This window comes from Protomyctophum parallelum (assembly GCF_964188405.1).
Source record: "Protomyctophum parallelum genome assembly, chromosome: 15".
Lineage (NCBI taxonomy): Eukaryota > Metazoa > Chordata > Actinopteri > Myctophiformes > Myctophidae > Protomyctophum > Protomyctophum parallelum.
Genome location: NC_139710.1, coordinates 10,074,318 through 10,097,266, shown reverse-complemented (window position 1 = coordinate 10,097,266; position 22,949 = coordinate 10,074,318). Strand labels below are relative to the sequence as shown.

The 22,949-nt window shown below is 43.0% G+C and overlaps 1 protein-coding gene across 1 annotated transcript in view; it reads right to left on the bottom strand.

Moving 5' to 3' along the window:
- The window catches only part of coro1ca (coronin, actin binding protein, 1Ca), a 55,556-nt gene that overhangs the window by 8,537 nt on the left and 24,070 nt on the right, over positions 1-22,949 (bottom strand). The window contains exons 2-5 of the mRNA XM_083784779.1: positions 18,481-18,680; positions 3,193-3,315; positions 1,582-1,711; positions 526-707 (exon numbers count right to left, since the gene is read on the bottom strand). Coding sequence (XP_083640905.1) covers positions 526-707; positions 1,582-1,711; positions 3,193-3,315; positions 18,481-18,678 — 633 coding nt within the window. The 5' untranslated portion in view covers positions 18,679-18,680. The remainder of the gene's footprint in view (positions 1-525; positions 708-1,581; positions 1,712-3,192; positions 3,316-18,480; positions 18,681-22,949) is intronic.

Here is a 22,949-nt window from a genome sequence, read left to right as displayed (position 1 = left end):
TCACGCGGGTGTGATTTTTAGTGGTGGGCAGGGACTTTACCCTGGATGTCCTAGTCTCACGTTACCAGACTGTTGCCTCCACGATTTCCAAATGCTTCATCATACAGTCTGGGCCAACGGAAGAGGTCTCATGAGTATCCGGATACAGCGGAAGTGGAGCCTCCTCGCCACTTTCGTTTCGTCTTTACAGTCGTGCATATTTATCCTAATATAAATAGAAAACATCTAAGGCTATAGCTTGTTGCTTAGCAGAAAAGGAAATAAAAACATATATTTTCGTGGCGGCTTCCGTTACTCAGCTCATGGGGGTTATAGTCACAGACTCTATATAGCATTCGGGGATTGTGGAATAGTTGTCTGGTAACGTGAGACTATGGATGCCCCTACCCTATTCTTTAAATGTTATTCTTATTCTTCATAGTAATCCATCTAATCTCCTTGGTCAAAGCCTTCAATTCTGAGTGAAATGCTTTGTCCTACACAGAAGAATGGCATGAACATGAACAAATCAAAAACACCACTCACAGCCACAAGCTTTTCCTTTCGTGGATCGATTACTCGGATGGCCTTGTCCTTGCAGGAGGTGCAGATGAGGCTGCCGTTGCGGTTCCAGCATGCGCTGTAAATAACGTCTGGATGCATGTCCTCCAGGTTGATCATGGCCTCCCCCGTGCCAACGTTCCAGACGATGATCATATTGTCACAACCTGGCGAAAAAGAGAAGTAGCATGCACACATTAACCCATTCTGAACGGGCACCCATTTTGGTGTCAGCATCATGTTATGCTTTAGCTATTTAAAAATAGCAGATCTACAAGCTCATATCGCGCCACCGAGTGGCGCGATATGAGCTTGTAGGTCTGCTATTTTTGAAAAATCGAAGAGCGACTGACATTTTTAGAATCTGATCTCAGTTCAGAATGGGTTCATCAGACCAGTGTGTGTCCGGCGGAAACCTTGTATGAATCTGATCTCAGGTCAGAATGGGTTAAAAGCTACAGTACTCGACAGCCGATTCTAGATTCTAGCCTAGAGATCTATGCTGACTTTGAAGCTGAGCAGGGGGAAAATAAAGTGATAGGCGTTACATGATTTGATCACGTAAGCACACAGCACACCAGAACCACAACAACACAACGGGGCGACTGTGGCTCAAGAGGTAGAGCAGGTCGTCCAATGATCCATGGGTCGGCGGTTCGAATCCCCTTGGGCAAGACACTGAACCCCAAATTGCTCCTGATGTGCTGGTTGGTACCTTGCATGGCTTCCGCCGCAATCGGTGTATGAATGTGTGTGTGAATGGGTGAATGTAATGCACAATCTATGTAAAGCGCTTTGGATAAAGGCGCTATATAAATGCACCATTTACCATTTACAACACCAGCGCAATTTAAAAAATAAATCCAACTACTGTATGCTATTTTGTTTCAGTCAAACAAACAAGGCCAATGTGAATTATTGTATTTAATTGTCAGCTTTGCACAAAGCTTACAAATGAATGATTACGTAATATTTTATACCCCAGTAGCTTTCAGACGTGTTATTTTGGTCCTCCCACGGCTAAAGGAGGAAGGCACTTACCTGCACTGAGGAGGACATTGCGTGCTGTAGGGTGCCATGAGATAATGCCAACCCGTTTGGAGTGGCCCTCCAGGACCACAACGGGTTCAGCCAGACTGGTGACCAGACCGTTCTCAGGGATCTGCCATACCTAGCAAGAAACATGACAGACAAACACTATCAGTAAACAAAGACAGACAAGGAGCTATACATAGTAGAGCCCGTAAGGTTTTTGTGTATGGTGTGTGGGTTATAGCAGTGGTTCCCAAAGTGGGGTCCGGAGACCCTCAGGGGTCCTTGAGGGAGTTCCAGGGGGTCCTCAGCTAAATGATAGTTGGAACCAAATGGACCCTTATGGTTCTGTAACTCTGAGAGTGTACAAATGGAACCACGTGGATCCTAAGGGGCCCATTTGGTTCCATTTGTACACTAACACTGATTTTACAATAATACATTGGGGTCCCAGAGATATAAATGCCATTAAATGGAGGTCCGTCCGTAGACAAATGCATGTCAAACTGGGGGTCCTTGAAATTAAACGGTGGGGTCCTCGACATGAAAGTCTGGGAACCACTGGGTTATAGGAAGGCCATTAAGTCAAGACAAGTCCACAATAACACATTATTACTAACATAACACAGCTTCTGTCTAGTCATTCGGCGAGGGCTGAATAGGTAGAGAGACTGTGTGGGAAACAGAAGGTCCCTGGTTCACCCCCGGCCCCGCTCTATGAGTCAAAGTGTTCCTGAGCAAGACACTTAACCCCCAGCTGCTCCCTGGGAGCTGTAGACAGTAGATGGGTAAATGTAGAGGACACATTTTCACATATGTGCTAATGTACTGAAAGAATGTACCAAAAATACTCTAAAGGGGTGGGGGAACTATATTATTATTAGATGACAATTCTCTCACAGATCCAGAAGGGGGCAGCAGAGACTTAGAAGTCAATCCATAGGATTTTATGTCGGCATAATAAAGACCTGATTTAGTTTGAATGACTATTATACCACACACACACACACACACACAATGCAAAACTAGAGAGAGCATATTCAGATTGTTCATCCCCCAAAAGGTCAAACTAAATGCTGAAAAGAAATCAAGTGATGGGTCAACTTCTGCAAACATACAGGCCTGTGAAAACACTGCATGTATTCACAATCCTGGGTAGTTTTATAGCTCTGAGCAGGTTAAACAGGGAAGTTGACTCTTTCAAGTAGTGTAGCAGGTTAGCAGCCCTATCTACGCATCCGTCACCCGTCAAGCTCCCGTTTATGGGCCAAATAAGGACACAGTTAAGTATGTACAGCACTGGATCAAACAAAATCGGTGACATCAGCCCAATAAAGCAGCTAAATCACCGCCCAGCTCTGATTCCTATGACACATATTTGTGCCTAATCTGATCCAGAGGGTGAGGTTTGTACCCATCCCGGGGCTATGAAAATCTGGTCTTTCGCAACCAAAACATGTAGTCTCAAGTCAGTTACTAGCTGAAGTATTTGTGTGTGCGTGTGCATGTCTGCGCTCGCGCATGCGTGCGTGTCTGTGTGTGTGTGTGTGTGTGTGTGTGTGTGTGTGTTACACAAGAACGACTTGTCTCACTTAAGGTGTGCAGGATGATCAAACTTACCATGACTGTGCAGTCCTCTGAGCCACTGGCGATGACCTGGTCATTGTGGGGACACCAGTCGATGTCTAACACAGGGCCCGTGTGACCACACACTGTGGGGTAGGATTTGTCAATGCGGCCTGTCTGTAAAGGGGAAGACAAACAAACAAGTACGAGATTAGTCTCCTGCTGGTTCTGCTTAGACAACAGCCCATGCGGAAATGGTGAAGAAGTTGTGAAACATGACAATTACCAGTATAATCCCAATGGCAAACTATATATATAACTCACAAAAACACAGTCCAGTGGTTGATGATTTGACCGTGCTAAAATGTGCCCTAATATGTATTTGCCTTGATGGCACCATACAATCATTTGACAAAATAAATCTATCTATAGGTATTCCATTATTGGTATATATTACCGGTATTACATTTCCATATCAAAGATAAAATATCCCATAGCACTGTTAGCAGTGACCTGGACAAGATGACACTTTTCTGGGGTGCACTGGTGGTAGCTGTTGATGGTTCAATACTGGCTGCCTGGAACAGGTAGCATCTGATATGTCTTTATCCCTCTCTGACATCAGTTTCTTGTCTCACTTTGCTGTCTAAAATAAAACAAAACTGCCTAAACAGCTTCCCTTAAAAAGAAAAGAAAAGAGGAAACCATCAAGCCCTATCCCCCAAACACGGAACACACCCATGAAGCTCTGTAAACGAAGCCTAACACGTTATTAGCCCTATTACATGGTCCATTCACGCATTATGTGCAATCTGGGAAATGGACTGCACAGAGGCAGTCTGTTAAACAGAAGGTCCCTGAGAGAGGGGCGTTTGTGTGTGTGAACCCAAAGATTACTACCCGACATTTGTCAGTACTATTGGACTAGTTTTGTCACCATTTCTTTCAGCCAATATAGAAGCTTGGGGTGCATTGGTGCTATACCGAGCAGGCATGCAGAGATAAAGGGGTGCTTTAAAGTGTTTATGCTTTACATAAAACTGATGAAAAGTAAAAAAAGTTTTCCACAACCGTTCCTTTATTAAATGATCACTGTAAGTCTAAATTAACCACTACTGAGCCTTTTATATAATGCACTTGCACAACTATTGTATACCAGAAATACACTTCCCCCTGAAGGCCTGTCACACAAGGACATGCACACCCAACTGTGTCAAGACAATAGTCCTTTTCCACTCATTTAGATGACTTGCTCCAACTTTAAAAGTCGGGAATATCAGCTGCTTTCTCAACACACTGTTGAGAGCAATTAGGCCTGTCACAATTATCACATAATCGTCTAATCGCAATTATTTTGCATAATCGTATAATCATCAGGGATTCCCAAACTGTGGTGTGTGCACCCCCTGTGGTGCTTGACTCTAAGCAGAACCAGTAGAGAAATGTTCATACATTTTCCCAAAAATAGCGGAAAGAGCAGATTTACAAGCTATGTCAGTCATTGCTTTATTGAGACCAAAGGTCGCAGTTAAATATGGAATCGTGCATTTCCCGTCAGTGTGTCGGGCACCATCGGTGTGTTGGTCAGGCACCATATATGGTGCCCAGGTCTAGTGACATCATGTGACATCATCAGGGATGGAGATGTGGAGACCCTGATGTCATAGTAAATGTGACCTGCTGTCGCAGTTAAGCCCATATATGGAGATCCCTGATGTCATCAATATTAGCCAGCAACTCTACATCTGACCTCAAACCTCAAACCCTTAGATCTCCATATATGGATATATGTCAGAACCTGTTCTGACATTCCATATGTTGATCCTTCCCCACCCATCCTTCCTCTTCGATGTCTCCCTTTTGACTGATACCTGTCCATTCAAATTTCAAACTCAGGAGGGGCCTGCCCCAAAGTCATTAGTGCAGCCGCGTCCGGCAGCCGGCGAAAACTAGAGTTCTCAACAGGCCCGAAAATTAAGGCCCGCTCCTACCTGGGCCCTCATTAAACCCTGTGTACACTCAAGAGAATGTCCCCATTATCACCCTTAGATCTCCATACTGTATGGAGCGGACCTGTTCTGACATTCAATTATGTTGATCTGACCTCATCAAACCCTGTACACTCAAGACATGCTCCTTATATGGCCAGTACAGAATTCATTCCATGTTGATCTTACCCTTTAGGGCGAGGTCGCTTCTCGCCCTCAAGCGTCTTACTGGTTAAGTTAATTGTCATATCTGCCCTTTGCAATGTATTTTTTTTCTTCCACAAAGCCTAAAATGCAAACAGAAATGTAATTTGTAATCAGAAATGTTCCAATTTCCAATGCACAAAAATCTCTAATCACAATTATTTGTATGACAATATATTGTGAAATAAGATTATGATTGTGACAGCCCTAGAGAGCAAAGCAGCAATGAATTGAATATGGATGGATGAGTATTATGAGACACGGCACGCCCCGTTCTTTGCTGTCGATTCCATAACAAGGCCATATGAGGGGCCGATAGATGATGTCAGCTCCAGTATTCCATGCTACTGCTGCAGCACCATTTAAAGTAGAATGGTTACCTAATAAAGAAATTAAAAGAAATCTCACTGCCCACAGTCATTCTACCATTAGACTCTGCACATTGACAATAATGTCAATGTGCCAGATAGGCTAAATGTAGCACTATGCATTCACTCATGCTCTGGGAGTGCAGATTTTCCCCATGTACTTTTGAGAACAAATAAGCAGAAAACAATGTTGTTCTATAAAACTGAATCAAGTCCCCCAAAATTTGCCAATGTAAGAATAAGGAGATCTCTTCAAACACCTAAGAGAGCTAAACAAACACTTATAGTATAAATTACCCTGTAAACAGTGATCTGGGCCTGAATACCAGGATATGAGTCAGTGCGTTGTTCAGGATTTCCAGTTTTCGGCATCACTTCCTTGCCTGGGCTACAGCAGACAACAAAGCCTAGCAGAGGTCGCCTCCAGTCTTCTGCCACGGCACAATACACTCCCGCAGTACTGTGGTTGCCAGAGTCAATTTAGACTGAATGGAACGTTTCACCTGCTGCAGTATTTCATTGGAGGCCTATGAGCCACACGTCAATAATATATCTGTAATATAGAGGGCCTGTCCCTTGTGCAATCACCTGACTGAAGCAGAGTTGGGCCAGCCTGTGACACAAACTATAACTTCAAGCCTGGAGATCAAAGTCTGTTGAAAAAAGGTTTTGGATTCTGCACCACTACTTTTTCAACAACAAATACATGAACATGAATAAATACATTATAAAGATATTATTATGCACTGCAGGGTGCGTAGGGCATGGGCAGCACAATGCGCAAACGACCATAGAATTGTGCTTCAACTAGGCTAATGATTATAATAAATAGCTAGGAAAACATTTCTGTTTGAGTGACCTACTGTAAGATAGGCTACTCACCACATCAGGCTTGCACAACCAACATCATAAGTATTATTCAGTATTTTCAATGCATAAAATGGCCAACCTATCCTCCTTGTAAAAAAAACTGCAGCAAAACCGAATACAACAGGTTGCTTCCATGATTTTACAGACCTTTCTCACCGTAAAGAAAAGCAGGAGTAAGTGCTTATGATATTTATAAGTTAAAGATACGGCTTAGTTTAATTTAAAAACAAATATGACAGCTGACTGCTGGTGTTTGTTTGAGATGAGCCACGTGCGTGCATGCACACGTCTCACACTTTGTCTGCCTTATGAGCACACATGCAGCCAATATACAATATACCATAGACAGACATGCGCTGTATTCAGACAAAATAAATGCACTGCATTTTAGAAAGGGTTCTTAGCAGCCAACTAGAGAGCTCTATCTCCTCTGCTATACCTGACGGTTGAAAGCCCTACAACTTCCGAGTGCCGACCTGACAGTGCACGAATACCAGACGACTCGCCCCTTTACCAACTCGCCCCCCGCGAAATGTGTTAATGTAGCAGTTAATTTTGTTTTATTAAACACATTTCTTAATTCTTACATGTAGCCCATGTTTTGTAATGGCATCATCATGCTATTATGCCCGTGGATATACAGAGTGAACTTAACAATGATAAATTAATATGACTAGTCCTTACCCGTTGTGTGAGATATTTGCCCCCCCCCCTCTTGTGGTCGTGAAGGGTACTGCGCCCGGGTGCGTTTGTAATTGACTAATAAATTAATTAATAATCATTAATGTGTGTGATTGGTGCAGCCAGTAAGGAGTTACGGCACTGTTTCTGACAGACACACACACACACACACACTCAGACATCGTTAGAATTATAGTATGATGATGATGATGATAATACATTTTATATAATCACCACCAACATGAATTATGTTTGTTATTTACAGCTATAGGTAGAATAGTGGGGCGAGACGGAAAATGGGCGACCGTACCTCTTACCCAACCATACTCATATCTGTCAAAAGACTGTCATTACTTGATCTTATACATTTTGGCTATTCAAATAACAGCCAAAAGAGAAGTTATGGGACCCATCTCACTATAGTGTTTTTTCTGCCCTGTGTCCATCTGTTTAGGCTGTTTAAAAAGGAAGTAATACAGGGAGAATGCTGAATTGCCGACTTTACAGATCATCAGTTATAGTCGAGGCAGGAAAGTTACAAAAAGCTCAGCTAGAAAAGTTTTCTATCTAAGAAAACTGAGTAAGTGTAGATAAGCTGATTCAATCAAAACCATTTTAGCAACATTCTAATCAGGGCTACAGTTTGTGTTATGACAGGACCAAAGGATTATTTAGTTGATCTTATTATGTCACTTTCTCAAATCCTCTTGGTGTTTAATCAGACTGGGTGATTACATGTTAAGTTGCACTACAGAGCATTATAACCATCATGAACAAGTATGACATGGGAGTAAAACAGCAGGCTATGACCAGGGTGTGTCATAGTCTGTGTTGATTGCTAATGTGTGCAAGGTAGAAACGCATCACAACCTAAGCTCTAGATTTCAAAATGTATTATACTAACTATATGCCTGCACTTTTTTGGCTGTGTGGCTGATTGAAAATAACAGATTTTTGGTGACACGCACGCAAGCATGCACAACTTCCTGTCTGTCTGGTATTTCCCTCTGATGAATGCTATCCTCACAGAAGGCAGACTGACAGCCTTTGGAGATCAGGGCTGACAGCCCGAAACCTCTAAGACAAGATAAGATAAATATGTATATTTATAATTCAGGTGCCATGGCAGCAATAATACTAAAGAGTGAAACACAAGATAGGTAAGAGTAGTGTCAAGAGCCAAATAAAGATGGATAAGAATACATTTAACAAAATAAGCTCAATAGTGCTTGATCAGTTTTCTGACCTCAGTCAGGACATCATATCTTAACGTCTTAGAAGTTAGAACATTTCACTCCAGTCCAATCCAGTCAAGAGCAGACAGTGACACACTGAATAACTTTGGACAGTATATGAATTTAAGTACCGACTTCCATTGCTCATGATCAAAAACGATTAGAATCAAGTTTACTCACCATATGCATTTTGTATTTTTCAACAACATGATCTGGTGGCGTTTAGATGTGGGGTAAGCACATCACAAGCTTTTACGTTAACCGCCTACTGTAATACATGGTGGTTTTGTGGCCGAGAGAACCATGCAGGCCAGCAATGTTAAAGTTAAGCGCTGCAATCTGACATCCTGACCGGCCCAGACCAGAGAGCACGCCAGGCCTCTTGCCTGCCAGTTCACCAGAGAGCCAGGCGTTCCTCACATTCCACACCTCGGCCCCAGGCCGCTCTGGTATGGCTATGACTAATGAGAGCATGGGGGCTGCTGGGGTGTCAAATGTAGCACCCTTTGAGGTGTTAATCATGTTTGTGTCTGATATACACAATTAGGAATGCCTAGGACTGAGCAAGGAGCACAAGTGGATCTTGCCCTGGGCCTGGACAAACATTATTCAATAGTGTGATAATCTACATAAGGCAGGAATGTGGTTCGTATGGAGTGAGGTAAGCGTAATGGTTAGCACAAGCCAATAAACCATCAAATTGTGAAAACACCTCTGATGTTGAGCAGGTGTCACCATGCCAATTAAACAAAGCTCATATTAGAAATGCATGGTTTTGTACAGCCACGAAACACTGGTTGTAACATATGAGATGTTGTTCATAATGCTGAGCTAGTTTACTAAAATGAGATCAACATTGAGAGCCGTGTAGACAAGTTGGCCTGTGGCAACCTGTCCCACACTCGTTTTCTGTCCCAGGAAGCCTAAGGGGCATATTCACACCCTGATTCGCGCCTTAAAGAATGTTCTACCCTTTCCCTGCGTGTCCTACCAATCACACTAGAAGATGTGATTCAGGAGAGGAACGAGCCCCCAGACAAACCCATTCCAATGTTGATATACACAACATTAAACGTACTTCAGACAGTGACCAACTGATTCGTTTGCTGGCCATAATACTGCAATGTCTCCTTTCAATTCTGACTTTGGAGTCTACCTCTCTGTCTGCCCTCACTTTCCTATCCCTACTTTCTTTAATAAGACTGAAAAAAGAAATAAAATAAATCTTTAAACATTAACCATGTAGCCTACTGTTTTACATGGGACCTGGATAAAGAGTCTTGCTGTAATTAACATTCATCAGGGCCTTAGAAGTGAACGTAGGGGTTACTTGGCAGGGTGGTGGGTGACATCACAGGACACTTTCACAACACTGGAAAAAAGGCTGCTAACAGAATAAACCAGCCAAGCAAGGAAAGGCAGAGCAGTGATCATCACCAAGGCAACCAGCCCAGAGGGAGTGTGGTTAGATGTAGGAGTGAGCATCATTCTGACCAGACGAGGGAGGTGAGAGCAGAGAAAACTGATATCTCCGGTGGGGGGGGGAAAAAACACGTCCCTAACTACACTACAGACTATACTACAGACATTCACATCCTAGTGAGGAATGTCTGCAGCCAGCTATACTCACTTGTTGCTATGCAACTCATGAGGCTGTACACAAATACTATGCATATCATTGCAGGAGATAGGCTAAAAGCAAATCTGTCTGATACACAAAAGGAATTGATAAGGAAGAAGGGCAATTCCCTCAAAGCAATAGAGAACTAAATCTTCACTCACACGATAGGCCGAAACACACACACACACACACACACACACACACACACACACACACACACACACACACACACACACACACACACACACACACACACACACACACACACACACACACACACACACACACACACACACACACACACACACACACACACACACACACACACACACACGATCTTCCATTAGTGTGGCTCAACACACTTCATTGCTCTATGGAAATTTCCACTTTTCCTTTGCCTCTGTTGCCTTGAGACACAGCTGAAACAGTAACAGTTGCCCAGTCAGACAAACAACTACCAATGTATATTTGATTTACAGCTTCTGAATGATAGGGGACCGGCCTACACAGTACACTGATTACAGTACAGTACAATACAGTTCAGCACAGTAGGGGCAGACTTGATGGTAATTAAGTATTTACAAGTCGAACAACATACTTGAAATGTGACAAAGTTAGTGTCTAGAACTATAAGGCCACTGTTATGATCGTCAGGGGCCATGGAGGGTGATGATTAGCAGTCAGCAGCAGCTAATTATACGCTACCTTTGTCTCTCTCACTGGTTCTGCAGCTGGGAACCAGCAGAAAGTATTCAATATTGACTGACAGCTGGTGGTTTTTCGTGGACAGACACTACTGATGACCACTGGTTTATACATTTGCACAGGACAATGGTGAATGAAAATACTATTGCTCCCTAAGAAAGGACACAGTTTCATGCCATTTCTATGATGGACACAAAAAAACTGATTTGAATAGATATTCTGAAGCCGAGGAATATTGGTGGCGGTGCAACATGTCAATGGCATATCCGTCTGTTGGGCGAGAAGGTTATCTGAATAAGCTGTTAAAATGCTCAAGGAAATGATATACAACTCACTAAACCACCAAATAACTACACAGACCACCCTAACCCTACAAATTAGTAAATTACTAGATCTCACAGAAGAAAACCGACTTAAGTCAATGATAATATATAATGTGGCATTGAAAGTCAGTGAATGACTGTGACACACAGGCAACACATGACACTAGAAACACTTCTCTCATCCTGGCCGCGCTTCCTCTTTCAGCCTATCCCAGTATTATCACATGTGTACCGGCACTGCTAGTAGCAGCCAATGGCAAGGCAGGGAGGAAATGGTCTTGGAAGGCTGTCAGGCAGGGAGCAGTGAATGACCATATATGGTAAAATCTGCAGTCAGCAGGACTCAGCGGCAGCAGTGGTGAAGGCAGAGGCAGCGAGGCAGTATAGAGGTCCTGGAATACAGATTGAGCAGAGTATGGGGAAAGACCCTTTGTATTAAGCACTGCAATCCCTATCTTGGGCATGTAATTATAAGCAAAACATCTTTAAAAATGTCCCAAAACGTTCACATTTTTGAAAATAGCAAAGTAGCTAATTTACAAGTTCACAATAGTGGGTCACATCTCATCACTGTGCGCTTGTACTTTTGCTTGTAGTATGACGTAAGTAAATGGGTCTTAAATTGGTTAAACAAGGTAAATTCATTTTATGCGTGCATCTTCTCTGTGTATAATGAGAGACTTAGTAAGTAAGTAGCCAACCGTGTATGTTTGAGAGAGGGAAATAGAAAGTGTGTTTATGCACATGCCCAGGGATTTACTTACACCAAAGGTTGAGTAAAGGTGAATGGAGGATTGAGGGAATGGATCCAAATAAAACAAACACACACACACACACACACACACACTCCAATTTAATTGTGCAGTTTGTATGAAGGCGGTGTCAGAGGTGCTAGCATGGAACATGCCTTTTACAGTACGCAATACACACCATTTGGTGTTATGGCCATACTTTTAGACCAAGAAAAGCCCAAAGCGGAAGCCACAGATAATACTGCCCTAAATATATTACACAGTAACTAACACTTGCAGACAGTGCGGAAAATGAAAATACTCCAGAAAAGAAATGAGAACGGAAGTACGGAACCATGTCATGTTTGCCTGCATCAAATAATAATTTCAAGGCAAGTGTAATATATAAATCTATCTATGGCCAGTCACTGAGACAGAGAGGGGGGGGGGGGGTGCAGGAATTTCTCACTGCATGCTTGCTAGTTGCTGCATTCACAATCCCACAGCTTCCTTCATATGGAAATAAGGGAATAAATTAGTGCGAATCTAAGAAAAAAAAGGGGGAGATTGAAAGCATAAGAGAAGGGCATGACATGTGTTTAGCCAGATACCTGACACCCTCTCCACAAATCCCTATGTGTTCTGACAGGAGGCAGCAACAATGCTCATAGCTGAGTTGAGTCATGCTGGACTGCAACACCAATCTCACACACGCAAGCGCGTGTGCGACACGCACACACACACACACACACACACACACACACACCCTGCAAGCGATGCTTTCTATGAACAACTAGACACGACAGAGATACAGTAAACACAACAGACAGTGGCCTATAATAAAAGGTATGAAATCAAACGTTCTTGCGCTCCCATTATATTGTTAAAACAACAGAGTTGTACAATCTTTGGCCACAAATTTGACATACTGTGAGGCATATTTGGACGGGGGGATAGGAGCATGGTACCTCCACCTCCCCCTGCCAGAGTGTGGCAATGACAAAGGGCTTGGCTGGGAGCGAGTGTAGGACAAAAGCCTTGAGCAGCTGGCTGCCCACATAGGCTGAGAGCAGCACAGCATGGGCAGATGGACTAGCCAGCCAGATGCACCATCACACTGGGGGAGGGCTGCGTGTCTTTGCAACAAAAAGTTAAACTATACCCAATAATCGGTTTGAAATCCATGTGCCCTGCAGAGATGCACAGAGATTTGACCATGGCACAGGGTTCAATCCCACAAAAGCACACGCATGGCATAGAAACATCCTATACATTTTTTAAACAAATCTATACAATGGTGCAACATCTATGTATAAATTAAATATTAAAGAACTGCATTTTTGAAGGGCAACCCTGTAATACTATACTGACCACTTGCAGTGTATCTGTAACAGAAGTCTAGTTTCAGAACAGCCTCTCCTCTCAGTCAATCAGAGATCTGCACTGTCAGCATTAGGCACTAGAGATGTCCAGATGGACCCGCCTTATTTTATGAAACATTACACCCAGGAGTTATTTGGAAATAACATGGTAATAAAAGCCTTACAATACCAGAGATCTTTTGTCTTATTGACCTGTATGTGATTTGAAAAATACCAATAAAGAAACCTTGAACAAAAAGATAATAATAATACCAGAATTGCAATAAATTCTGTGTTTTAGTCGATTTTACCAGAGACAAAAGCAAATACTTTGCTCAATCGTATTCTGTGATAATAATATACTGTACGCAATCTTATATTAAAATTGCCTAATGGTTGGATGGTGCATGTCACAAACATAACATCCATTGTTGATTGATATATTTATTAACAGTTTGCAGAATTACAATACATTTCAAGCACAAACTCAATACAAAGACTGTTAACTGTGAGTGGACAACCCAATTAAGCATTACACACTTGTTTACAAGAGGGTCCACCTTGTTCAATTCATCAAAACATTTAGAGACAGACAAATAGACACTTCTAAGTCAAAGAACAGAACAGGAATTCATCCAGACTTGTAAGGTCTGATCTGCACCAAACCATTCAATGTCATGACAATAGCCACAACGGGCAGGCACACCGTTGTTCCAATCCTTAGTACCAAACCTGGCATAACACTGTTCAGGGGCTCTGCCATGACAATAAGGGGCCACAGGTGCTCTGTTGCTCGAATACGCACCAAACTTGCTACCAACACTGTTCAGGCCAGGGGTCTGAAAGACTAGATTGGTCGCAAGAAATCGCAAACATATGGGCCACTACATCAGTGTTAGAGCAATGTTTAACGTTTCAAATGGCCATAGCTCAGTGACCATTGCTCTAATCAGCGCATATAGGACTAGATTTGAAGGCAAATACTCAACTACACTGAGAATGATTGAAAGCTTTCGAAAATTTGCTTTCAGTCCTGGAAAATACAATACATAAATTGACAGCTTGCATGTGGGCAGATCTAAAATCAAGAGCTTTTTTCTGTGCCTCACTTGCAGGAAATTGAACAGGCTTTACTTTGCACACAAAGACATTAGTCTCCGACCACTTTTAATTCAGCGCTGAAAGCAGACTTTGTTCTATGAACACACCATCACTGTACTGAGACATGTCAGGCAGAGGGCAGTCCATTTCCAAGACGGAGACACAGAGAGGAGGACAGAAGGAGTGTGAAGCTAGCTAATCTAGCTCCCGGCTCCAACTCTGGGACAAGGCTCTGCATTCAGTGAGGTGCTGAGAGGCGTAAGCTGTGTGATGACAGGCCAGGGGATCCGGTACCCCGTGCCAGAGCAGACTCATATGACACGGCAGTAATTACAGGCCCAGGTTGGATCTGTCAACGCCACAGAAGCACTCGTGTCACTCATGGTGTCGCGTCTTGACGCTGGGACACGGGGGCAGTCAAACGGAGACATTGGCAATGCGCTGCTGCTGCTGCAGCTAACAAGCAATTTACCATTGGTCATCATAACATTTCCTAGGAGCAGTGTCAGGGGGTCCAGAGTGGTTAAAGCGGCCTTAGTGTTTATGATGAGTTTTGACCCATTGAATATAAAAAACATTGCTTACGAATTACGATGACAACAGGTGTTTGCTTACAATGACAACAGGTGTAAACAACTTGATTACGGGACAATGCTCTATAAAACACTGCCTTGTTCCAAATCCAAACACGCTTTGTGGTTGGAATAGAGTAATGCAAAGTCTAATGAAGTACTGTCATCTCATAAACACATGAAAAACTAGAAACAATACAAGAATCAAGGCACTCCAAAGGTATATACCAAAGGTATATAGGGACTCAAAGAGTCAGCAGCACTGCTCACAGAAGTCTCTGTACGCAAAATCGACATTGACAAAAGACTTAACGACAAAAGCTCATTTAAATCTCTATTGGCTATAATGCTGGGTGGGGGACTTTCTCTGTCACATGCCATGCATCCACATTTTGTTAGTTCAAAAGTCACCTTGCAGATGTCACTACTTTATTGCTGACAAGATGATATAAAGGCTTTCTTTTCCCTCTAAAAATACCCATATGTAATCCTGTTACATCATCTGCATATGCATCAGCACATGTGGAACGTCACTCTGGCAAGTGGTACAAAGCCTTTAAAAGGAGTTACAGAAAACAAATGTGCAATTTCTCCTTGCTCCCCGAGAAGCAAACACAATCTCATCTTTAAAGCAAGTAAGCAACTTCAGAATCAGATTACAGTACACCGTACACGTCATCCATTCTGGAGCCAAACAGATCATTAGGCTTTGAGGAGTAAGAGTGACTGTATTGACTGTGAGCCTTGATCTGACTGATTCTACTAGCAGCAGAGCTGAATGTGAAGGACTGGTGGTGCATGTGCAGCAACGCGTCATTCAAAATCCTGATAGGGTCGCGTATAGAGACCCGCCCCTGCCTGTCTGTACTGTGTGCACACGCTGTCCAGGGCATTGCTGCCGTGTCCAAACTCTGGGACTCTAAAGGTTTGCAGCACCCCGAGTTGTAGATATTTCTCTGCCTCAGTAGTGATAATGTTACATTGAGTCATGTTTAAGTTTTAAAAAGAATGATGTTATGTATAATTTAGAGGAATATCTGAGCTTGCTTTTTGTAAACGTCTTTTGGTCAGGCACAATCATAATGTAACCATTCTTTTTCATGTTTGGTTGGTCAGGCACAATCATAATGTAACCATTATCTTTCATGTTTGGTTGGTCAGGCACAATCATGTATTATTTTTTCATGTTTCGTAGGATTAGTTAGTGTTATTGAGTTAAAGGAGCATTCAGTGATTTTGGTGATTTGGAAACCCCCCCGGTCCACCCCGGTAACAAGATGTGCACATACATACACACGCTCTACAGTGGGGGGGGGGAACGCAACAGGCCAACAGCATGTGCACCAAGGCCTGCCCCCACACGATCATGATTGGAGGAAGGCCCCTCTCATCGCTGGCTAACCCTAGCCAAAAGACGAAACCTAAGGTTTCGTCAGCACACTCTATAATAGGGAGGATTATAAATAAATAAAAAAAGATATTTGAATTAAGTGAAATCACTGAATATACCTTTAAGGTTAATAGGTTTAGTTCGTTTTGCTTGTTTCTTTGTGGTGCCCCATATAGCCTTATTTTCTTTAATTAACACATTTAGTACAGGAAGTGCCTTCAAAATAAAGGCTATAGAGTGCCAGAGTTGTCTGATCGCTTTTACTTTGAAAGCCATGAAACAGGAAACACTTGCCTAAAAAAGTTGACTTTACAAAGGGACCTCACATCCCCGATCATCTTAATATATTGTTTTACGCTCCAAAAAGCGTTCATATTTTGCGGGAGAGACTGATGAGGAGCAGAAATGAAGCGCCAGCATATCGATCCATTCATCACCACGGAGAGCGCCCTGGATTAGGAGATACGAGTCATTCTTTCCGCCGCGCTAACATGGGAGTCAATGACAAGCTAATAGTTGCACTGAGCGTTAGCATACGGCAAGCGAAAAGCGAAATGCCAAAAAAAAAAAAAGGAAAAATTCTGAATATTCTTATCTCGCCCCGCGTCGCTGGGACGTCGCTAGGACGTCCTCACACGTCAATAGTACTAATATTTCGGGATCCTTATGACGTTCTCAGACGTCCTATGTATAGAATCTGAGCAACCAACACAGTGCAATATTTCCCACCACGGACTCGTAGTAACCTCATATCAGTGACAGTGTCACCAGACTTTCCACCTCGGAGGACACTGGACAGTCTGGACTGTCTGGTAACCACGGAGCAAAGACCAATAACACCAGACCAATAAGCACTGGTGCAAAACTTGTCTTTCCACTTCTACGAATCTCTCTGTTCCATGTCTATCTTCCCCCTTCCACATTGTGTTTGTCTGCCTGCTAGTTTAGTATACTATCCATCTCCATTTCTGTGAAGTGTGAATGATCTCTTGATCATGATTAGGAATTTTGTGAAGGACAAAGTTCTCATATTCTGACATTTCAAGTAGTGTATAGGAGTAGGCATAACAATGTAGGCCTCATACATACAATCTGCATTAGAATTAATTATACTGATCCATCTATACAATTTATGTTAAAAACTATTCCTACCATCCTCTCTTCCCCTGACACACACACACACACACACACACACACACACACACACACACACACACACACACACACACACACACACACACACACACACACACACACACACACACACACACACACACACACACACACACACACCAGAGCCTACCTGTTGTTCAGGAAGCGTACACTAAATGGTGCATTTATATAGCGCCTTTAGCCAAGGCGCTTTACATAGATTGTGCATTACATTCACACACACATTCATACACCGATTATTGGCGGAAGCCATGCAAGGTACCAACCAGCACATCGGGAGCAATATGGGGTTCAGTGTCTTGCCCAAGGACACTTCGACATGTAGACAGGATGAGCCGGGATTTGAACCGCCGACCCATGGATCATTGGACGACCTGCTCTACCTCCTGAGCCACAGTCTCCCCCGTACACTGCTACAGTATGTCCTGCTAAACCAGAGCGAACAAGGTGACACACCTGGGTTATAGTCCACTCCACATCAGGTCTAATCTGCAATCTCTGCATGTCTCCACTCAGTCCACTGATCACCCGTGTGTCTGGTACAGCTGAGCAAACCAACCGCGCACACACACACACACACCTAGAAGCTCTGCTAAATCACAACCTAAGGCACGGCTCTTTAAAGAATGGATGGAGAATGTACTCTTTGTAAATGAATACAGTAAGCAAGATAAGCAACAGGTTGTAACTAGTTTTGCATTAGTACTGCAGCATGTCTGATCAATGTATGATTTCCTGCTGTGCAACTCTCAGTGCACTGCAACGCAGTAAATAGTGCATTGTATGACTGTCTTATTACTGTCTGTGCTGGATCAGTGGCAGGATAGGATTTCAAGCCATGCAGGTATGCGGACCTTATGAAGGCCTGAGGTATTGTTAAAACAACACAATGTACAGTAGTAGGCCGAAGTCAGCCATGTGACCTTATATCCCAAAAATATTCGAAATATAAATTACAAAAACAATTATTTATGAATGAAATGATTTATCAAACCCTTTATTGGACAGGATAAACTTACCTTATGAAGAGGAAGAACGAGGAAAGCTCCACCGCCACTGGCCTCAATGATTAGTGCAACAAATCTGGGGTTGACTGCACAGAAAGCGCTGTCCCATGTAACCCTTGATACCCGGATATCATCGTAGCATTGGTCATTCTTTACCGCCTGGCCAAAGACGTGACGGAATTTGCTCGCCCGAACAACTCGTCTGAACATATCTGTGCGGAGAAGAGGTGAGAGGATAATTCAGCATTGTTTGTTGACAAACTTTACCTTTTTATCAATGAAGAGCACTGTTCAGTATGTTGCGTTTACTTCAAAACCAAAACATACTATGAAGAACGTAGTCTTACTACATACTGTTACTGTATGTGTTGCTGCTGCAACATTAACAGCAACACACCCAGGGTACTGGAATAAAATTAGTTTACAACTAATAGGGTGCAAAACATCCCAATACATACAGTATGCACTGCAGCTGCTACAACAGCTTGAGATCATCTGTGAACTTTTTTGTGTTAAACATTCCCCATCCAGATGTTTGAGGCTCTTTGACTCCAAAGTTGTGTCGTAATAGACGCTCCCCTTGCCTCTCCTCTCCGACAGACCACCAACTGTCAGCAGACATGAGCTAATGTGGCTACCAATTAGCACATGGCTCAGCTGCAAGAATGGGGCGGTTATCACTGCTTTGCTCCAACAACACGCATCAACAGGATACACGAACAAGAAGCATTTAACTTACTAAATGCAGTGTGTGTATGCATTTATAGAGCAATGAGTAATGAATGAAGCTATGATCAAATACAGTGTATTTTATAACAGTTAGCCATATATACAAATGAAATGAGCTTGCAAATGCTATATTATCTCCACCAGGCCAGAACAGATGAGGGCGCCCGGGATTATGGTTTTGCTCCTGTGAGTGTCCATCCAGCCATTCATTCAAGTTTTGTATGTTTTATTCTCGAAATTACACTGAGTAAATAAACTAATTTTCAGTGTCGTCGAGTAATACAATATCATATAGAAAAAAACATCACAATACATCAGAAGATCAGGCATCCATCCGCAAGTGTGCATGTACACTCCCAGTAGGCCAACGAAGAAACTCAAATCTCAGATTTCTCTAATCAGCCTCATGGTGATGCTATAACAGGTTTCTTCATGTTTTGGCCTAAAACTCTTATATAAATAAAATCCCCTGGATTCCTTGGATCACAATCATCACACAACTCAACTCCCACAGTCATTTCTGCCACTTGCAAAACACACCTTTTGCTACTACTACTGATGATGTTCAAAACTCACACACAAAGTTTGCGGGCCCTGTGTAGCCAATCCTGGCTACACAGATCCATACCGTACCATACCTTTACCGTAACCATAACCACACCAGACTGATGCCCAACCTTAATTACTACTAACCGACGTGCTTAATAACCTTAACCTAAACTGAACCAGCTGCAAGCTATAATAATTGGCTAAATGGTGCAAACTTGCGGAGGGCCCGGATGCTGAATATACCTGCTGCTACTACACTGTGTTGCCGTTTCTGCTGAAATTCTTATCCACAGACATAAAAAAAGAAAAGAAAAATCTGTTGGCAGACAAGAGGGGTTTGGCAAAATAAATCCAAGAGCTACAAGAAGAGCCATTACTCAGCCTACAATAACAGACCACCTCAAACTACAGAAGAAAGAGCAGTTTAAGATCAGTGTACAAAAACCAAACCAAGTTCCAGTCTCATCTAAAACGAATGTTAAGGCAACCCTCATTGATAGTTTTGACTGTGGTTCACAAATGTGATGCAGGAGGACACAGACTGCTGGTTTTCAAGGTGTCTGAGACAGAGACAGATAGAGAACAATCATGTAAATATGATGTAGGAGGACACAGACTGCTGGTTTTCAAGGTGTCTGAGACAGAGACAGAGAGAGAGATAGAGAAGAATCATGAAATGCATGGCATGTTTTTCCTACTGCGTGCGGATGGATCCGATCCCAAACAGGAAGTTCATCCTGTAGAGATATGGCGCTGTAGCAGGCATTCTAAACTATTTTCCTTTGTGAAATAAGTTATCAAATGCAGCACGCATGCAAGGCACGGACCTGCTCGTCGAGAGTAGTTAGGGGTTAAGTGTCTTGCTCAAGGGCACTTTGAAACTAACCCAGGGGGAGCTGGGGATCGAACAAGGAAGCTTTCGATTCCCAAGAGGCCACTCTACTTCCTTTTGCAAATGTTTTGTGTAGCCAATCTCTGAATGAGAAGTTTCCAGCAGAGGTCTGAACAGACAAGCAGTTAAACTGAGTTTCATCTTAGACAGCACAGCAGATGGGAGGATACGTATAAGATTTGATCTTTTTTTTAAGATAACACTCAATCATTTTATCATGGTGAGTTTCCATTATAGGAATGATCGTATGCTCAGATTTGTGTGAATATCCTCACAAGTGACTTAACGCTGTCTGGTTCAAAACATACCAGTGTTCATTCTTAGTATTTAGTGCCTGTGGGCAGAAACTAGAAAGCCATAAAAAGTGAACATGCTGACATTTCTTTCACTTCAATGAGTTCAATATATGTTGAAAAAGACCTAGGTTTGGCATGCCTCACTCTCTAGGCCAGGGGTCTGCAACCTTTTTGTGCCATGTTTTTATTTTCTGGATAGTCAGTGTGCCATGTCAACATTAATTTGAATGACACATCAACATTTCCAACACATTTTGATTGTCCACGGAAATATCCTTATTTTTAATATTTATTTTCACATTGTTATGATGATCATTAGTCTCAGAGCAATGACCCACGCATCTCCCAGACTCCCTCCCCAGTCAGAGTTCAGAGTTTTAATGAATGTATAATTACAGTATGTGCAGGATGTAATTTACTGTATACATACAAATGTGAGGGACTTATTTGACTAAGTTTAAATAGTTTATTTTAAACCAAAAAGTCCTCTCTCTCTCTCTCACACTTATGCCAGTGATCACCCTCCTTAGTGCCAATGTTGGCACCGATGCCAAAGGTTGCCTACCCCTGCTCTAGGCCACCAGTCTAGCAGTAGTGTTTGATGACACAGTGTTGTTCGGGTTACAGGGGCTCCTTGGAAGCAAGCCATCTAGACGAGTGTCTGTGTGTGTACAGTACGGGGTGTGTGTGTGACTGTGGTTGTCTGTCCAGGGCTAATCTCCCCCACATATTATGAAGATTTTGTATTTTTTAGAACTGAAATGTTATACAGCAAGTCAATTGCAGGTGGGATTAGGCTGAAACTTTGCCCAAATATGTTGATGACAGGCGTTAAATGACTGATGTCGTACGTAGGCAGCCTTTGAGGATATTGCCATTTCTGGCGCTTGAACTGAAGATCCATGCCCCACCTGGCTATGCAATACCCGTACGAGTGTTGTGGTGTCAGAACAGACCAGCTCCATATATGGACTTATGGAGCATGGGCAGGGGCCCTGTCCAGAGCCTGGGCAGAGGCCTTTTGTGGCGGTTCTGGACAACTGTGGGTCCGACCGTCTGGACACCAGGCACTGCACTCCCTGTGGGGGTGTGGAACGCGTGTACCGAATTTGAATTCGCTGGGATAACGGTTCTCGAGTTACGTGCATTACAGCCGTACACACGTACGTACAGACACATGGTGCATTTATAGATAGATTACCTTATTGAAGAAGTAGAAAACACGACCACGTCCGTGTGTGTGTGTGTGTGTGAGAGTGTGTGTGTGTGTGTCTGTCACAAGCAAATCTCCGCCACCGTTGGCCCGATCCATGCCAAATTGTGCACACACACTCCCTGGATGCCAACGACGAACCTCTGCCCCAAATATTCCACAACTGTCTGTAATAGCACCACCATGAGGCTGATTTTGGCAAAACACATTTCTGTAGATTACTCGTACATTACACATTTTATCCATACATCACACAATTCGGTATATAGTCATGTGATCAACACGGATCTGCACCATTTCCCATATTCCATCCTGGTTGACCAAGATTGGCTTCCAAAACTCGCATTATCGGTCCGTTTCAAACAAAATGCCACAAATCACAAATGCAGTGTGCAATTTCCGCACACACATTTCCACTAGGCCGAGGACGACAGCCTCACGGTGGCGCTATAACAGGGCAATTCCTGTTTTGACCTATAACTGCATCGATCTGTGTACAACTTTACTCCTAAACAGTTTTCCAAACATCACACACACTCCTGTCCTCCTGGTGGAGACCTGTGTACAACTTTACTCCTAAACAGTTTGCCAAACATCACACACACTCCTGTCCTCCTGGTGGAGACCTGTGTACAACTTTACTCCTAAACAGTTTGCCAAACATCACACACACTCCTATCCTCCTGGTGGAGACCTGTGCCCAGAAGTGCACTTTTTCTAGTTGATATAGATCAGACCTTCACACATACATCAGCTTTCAGGACTCAGGAGGCACTGTTCCAGACTCTATAGTATTAATTTG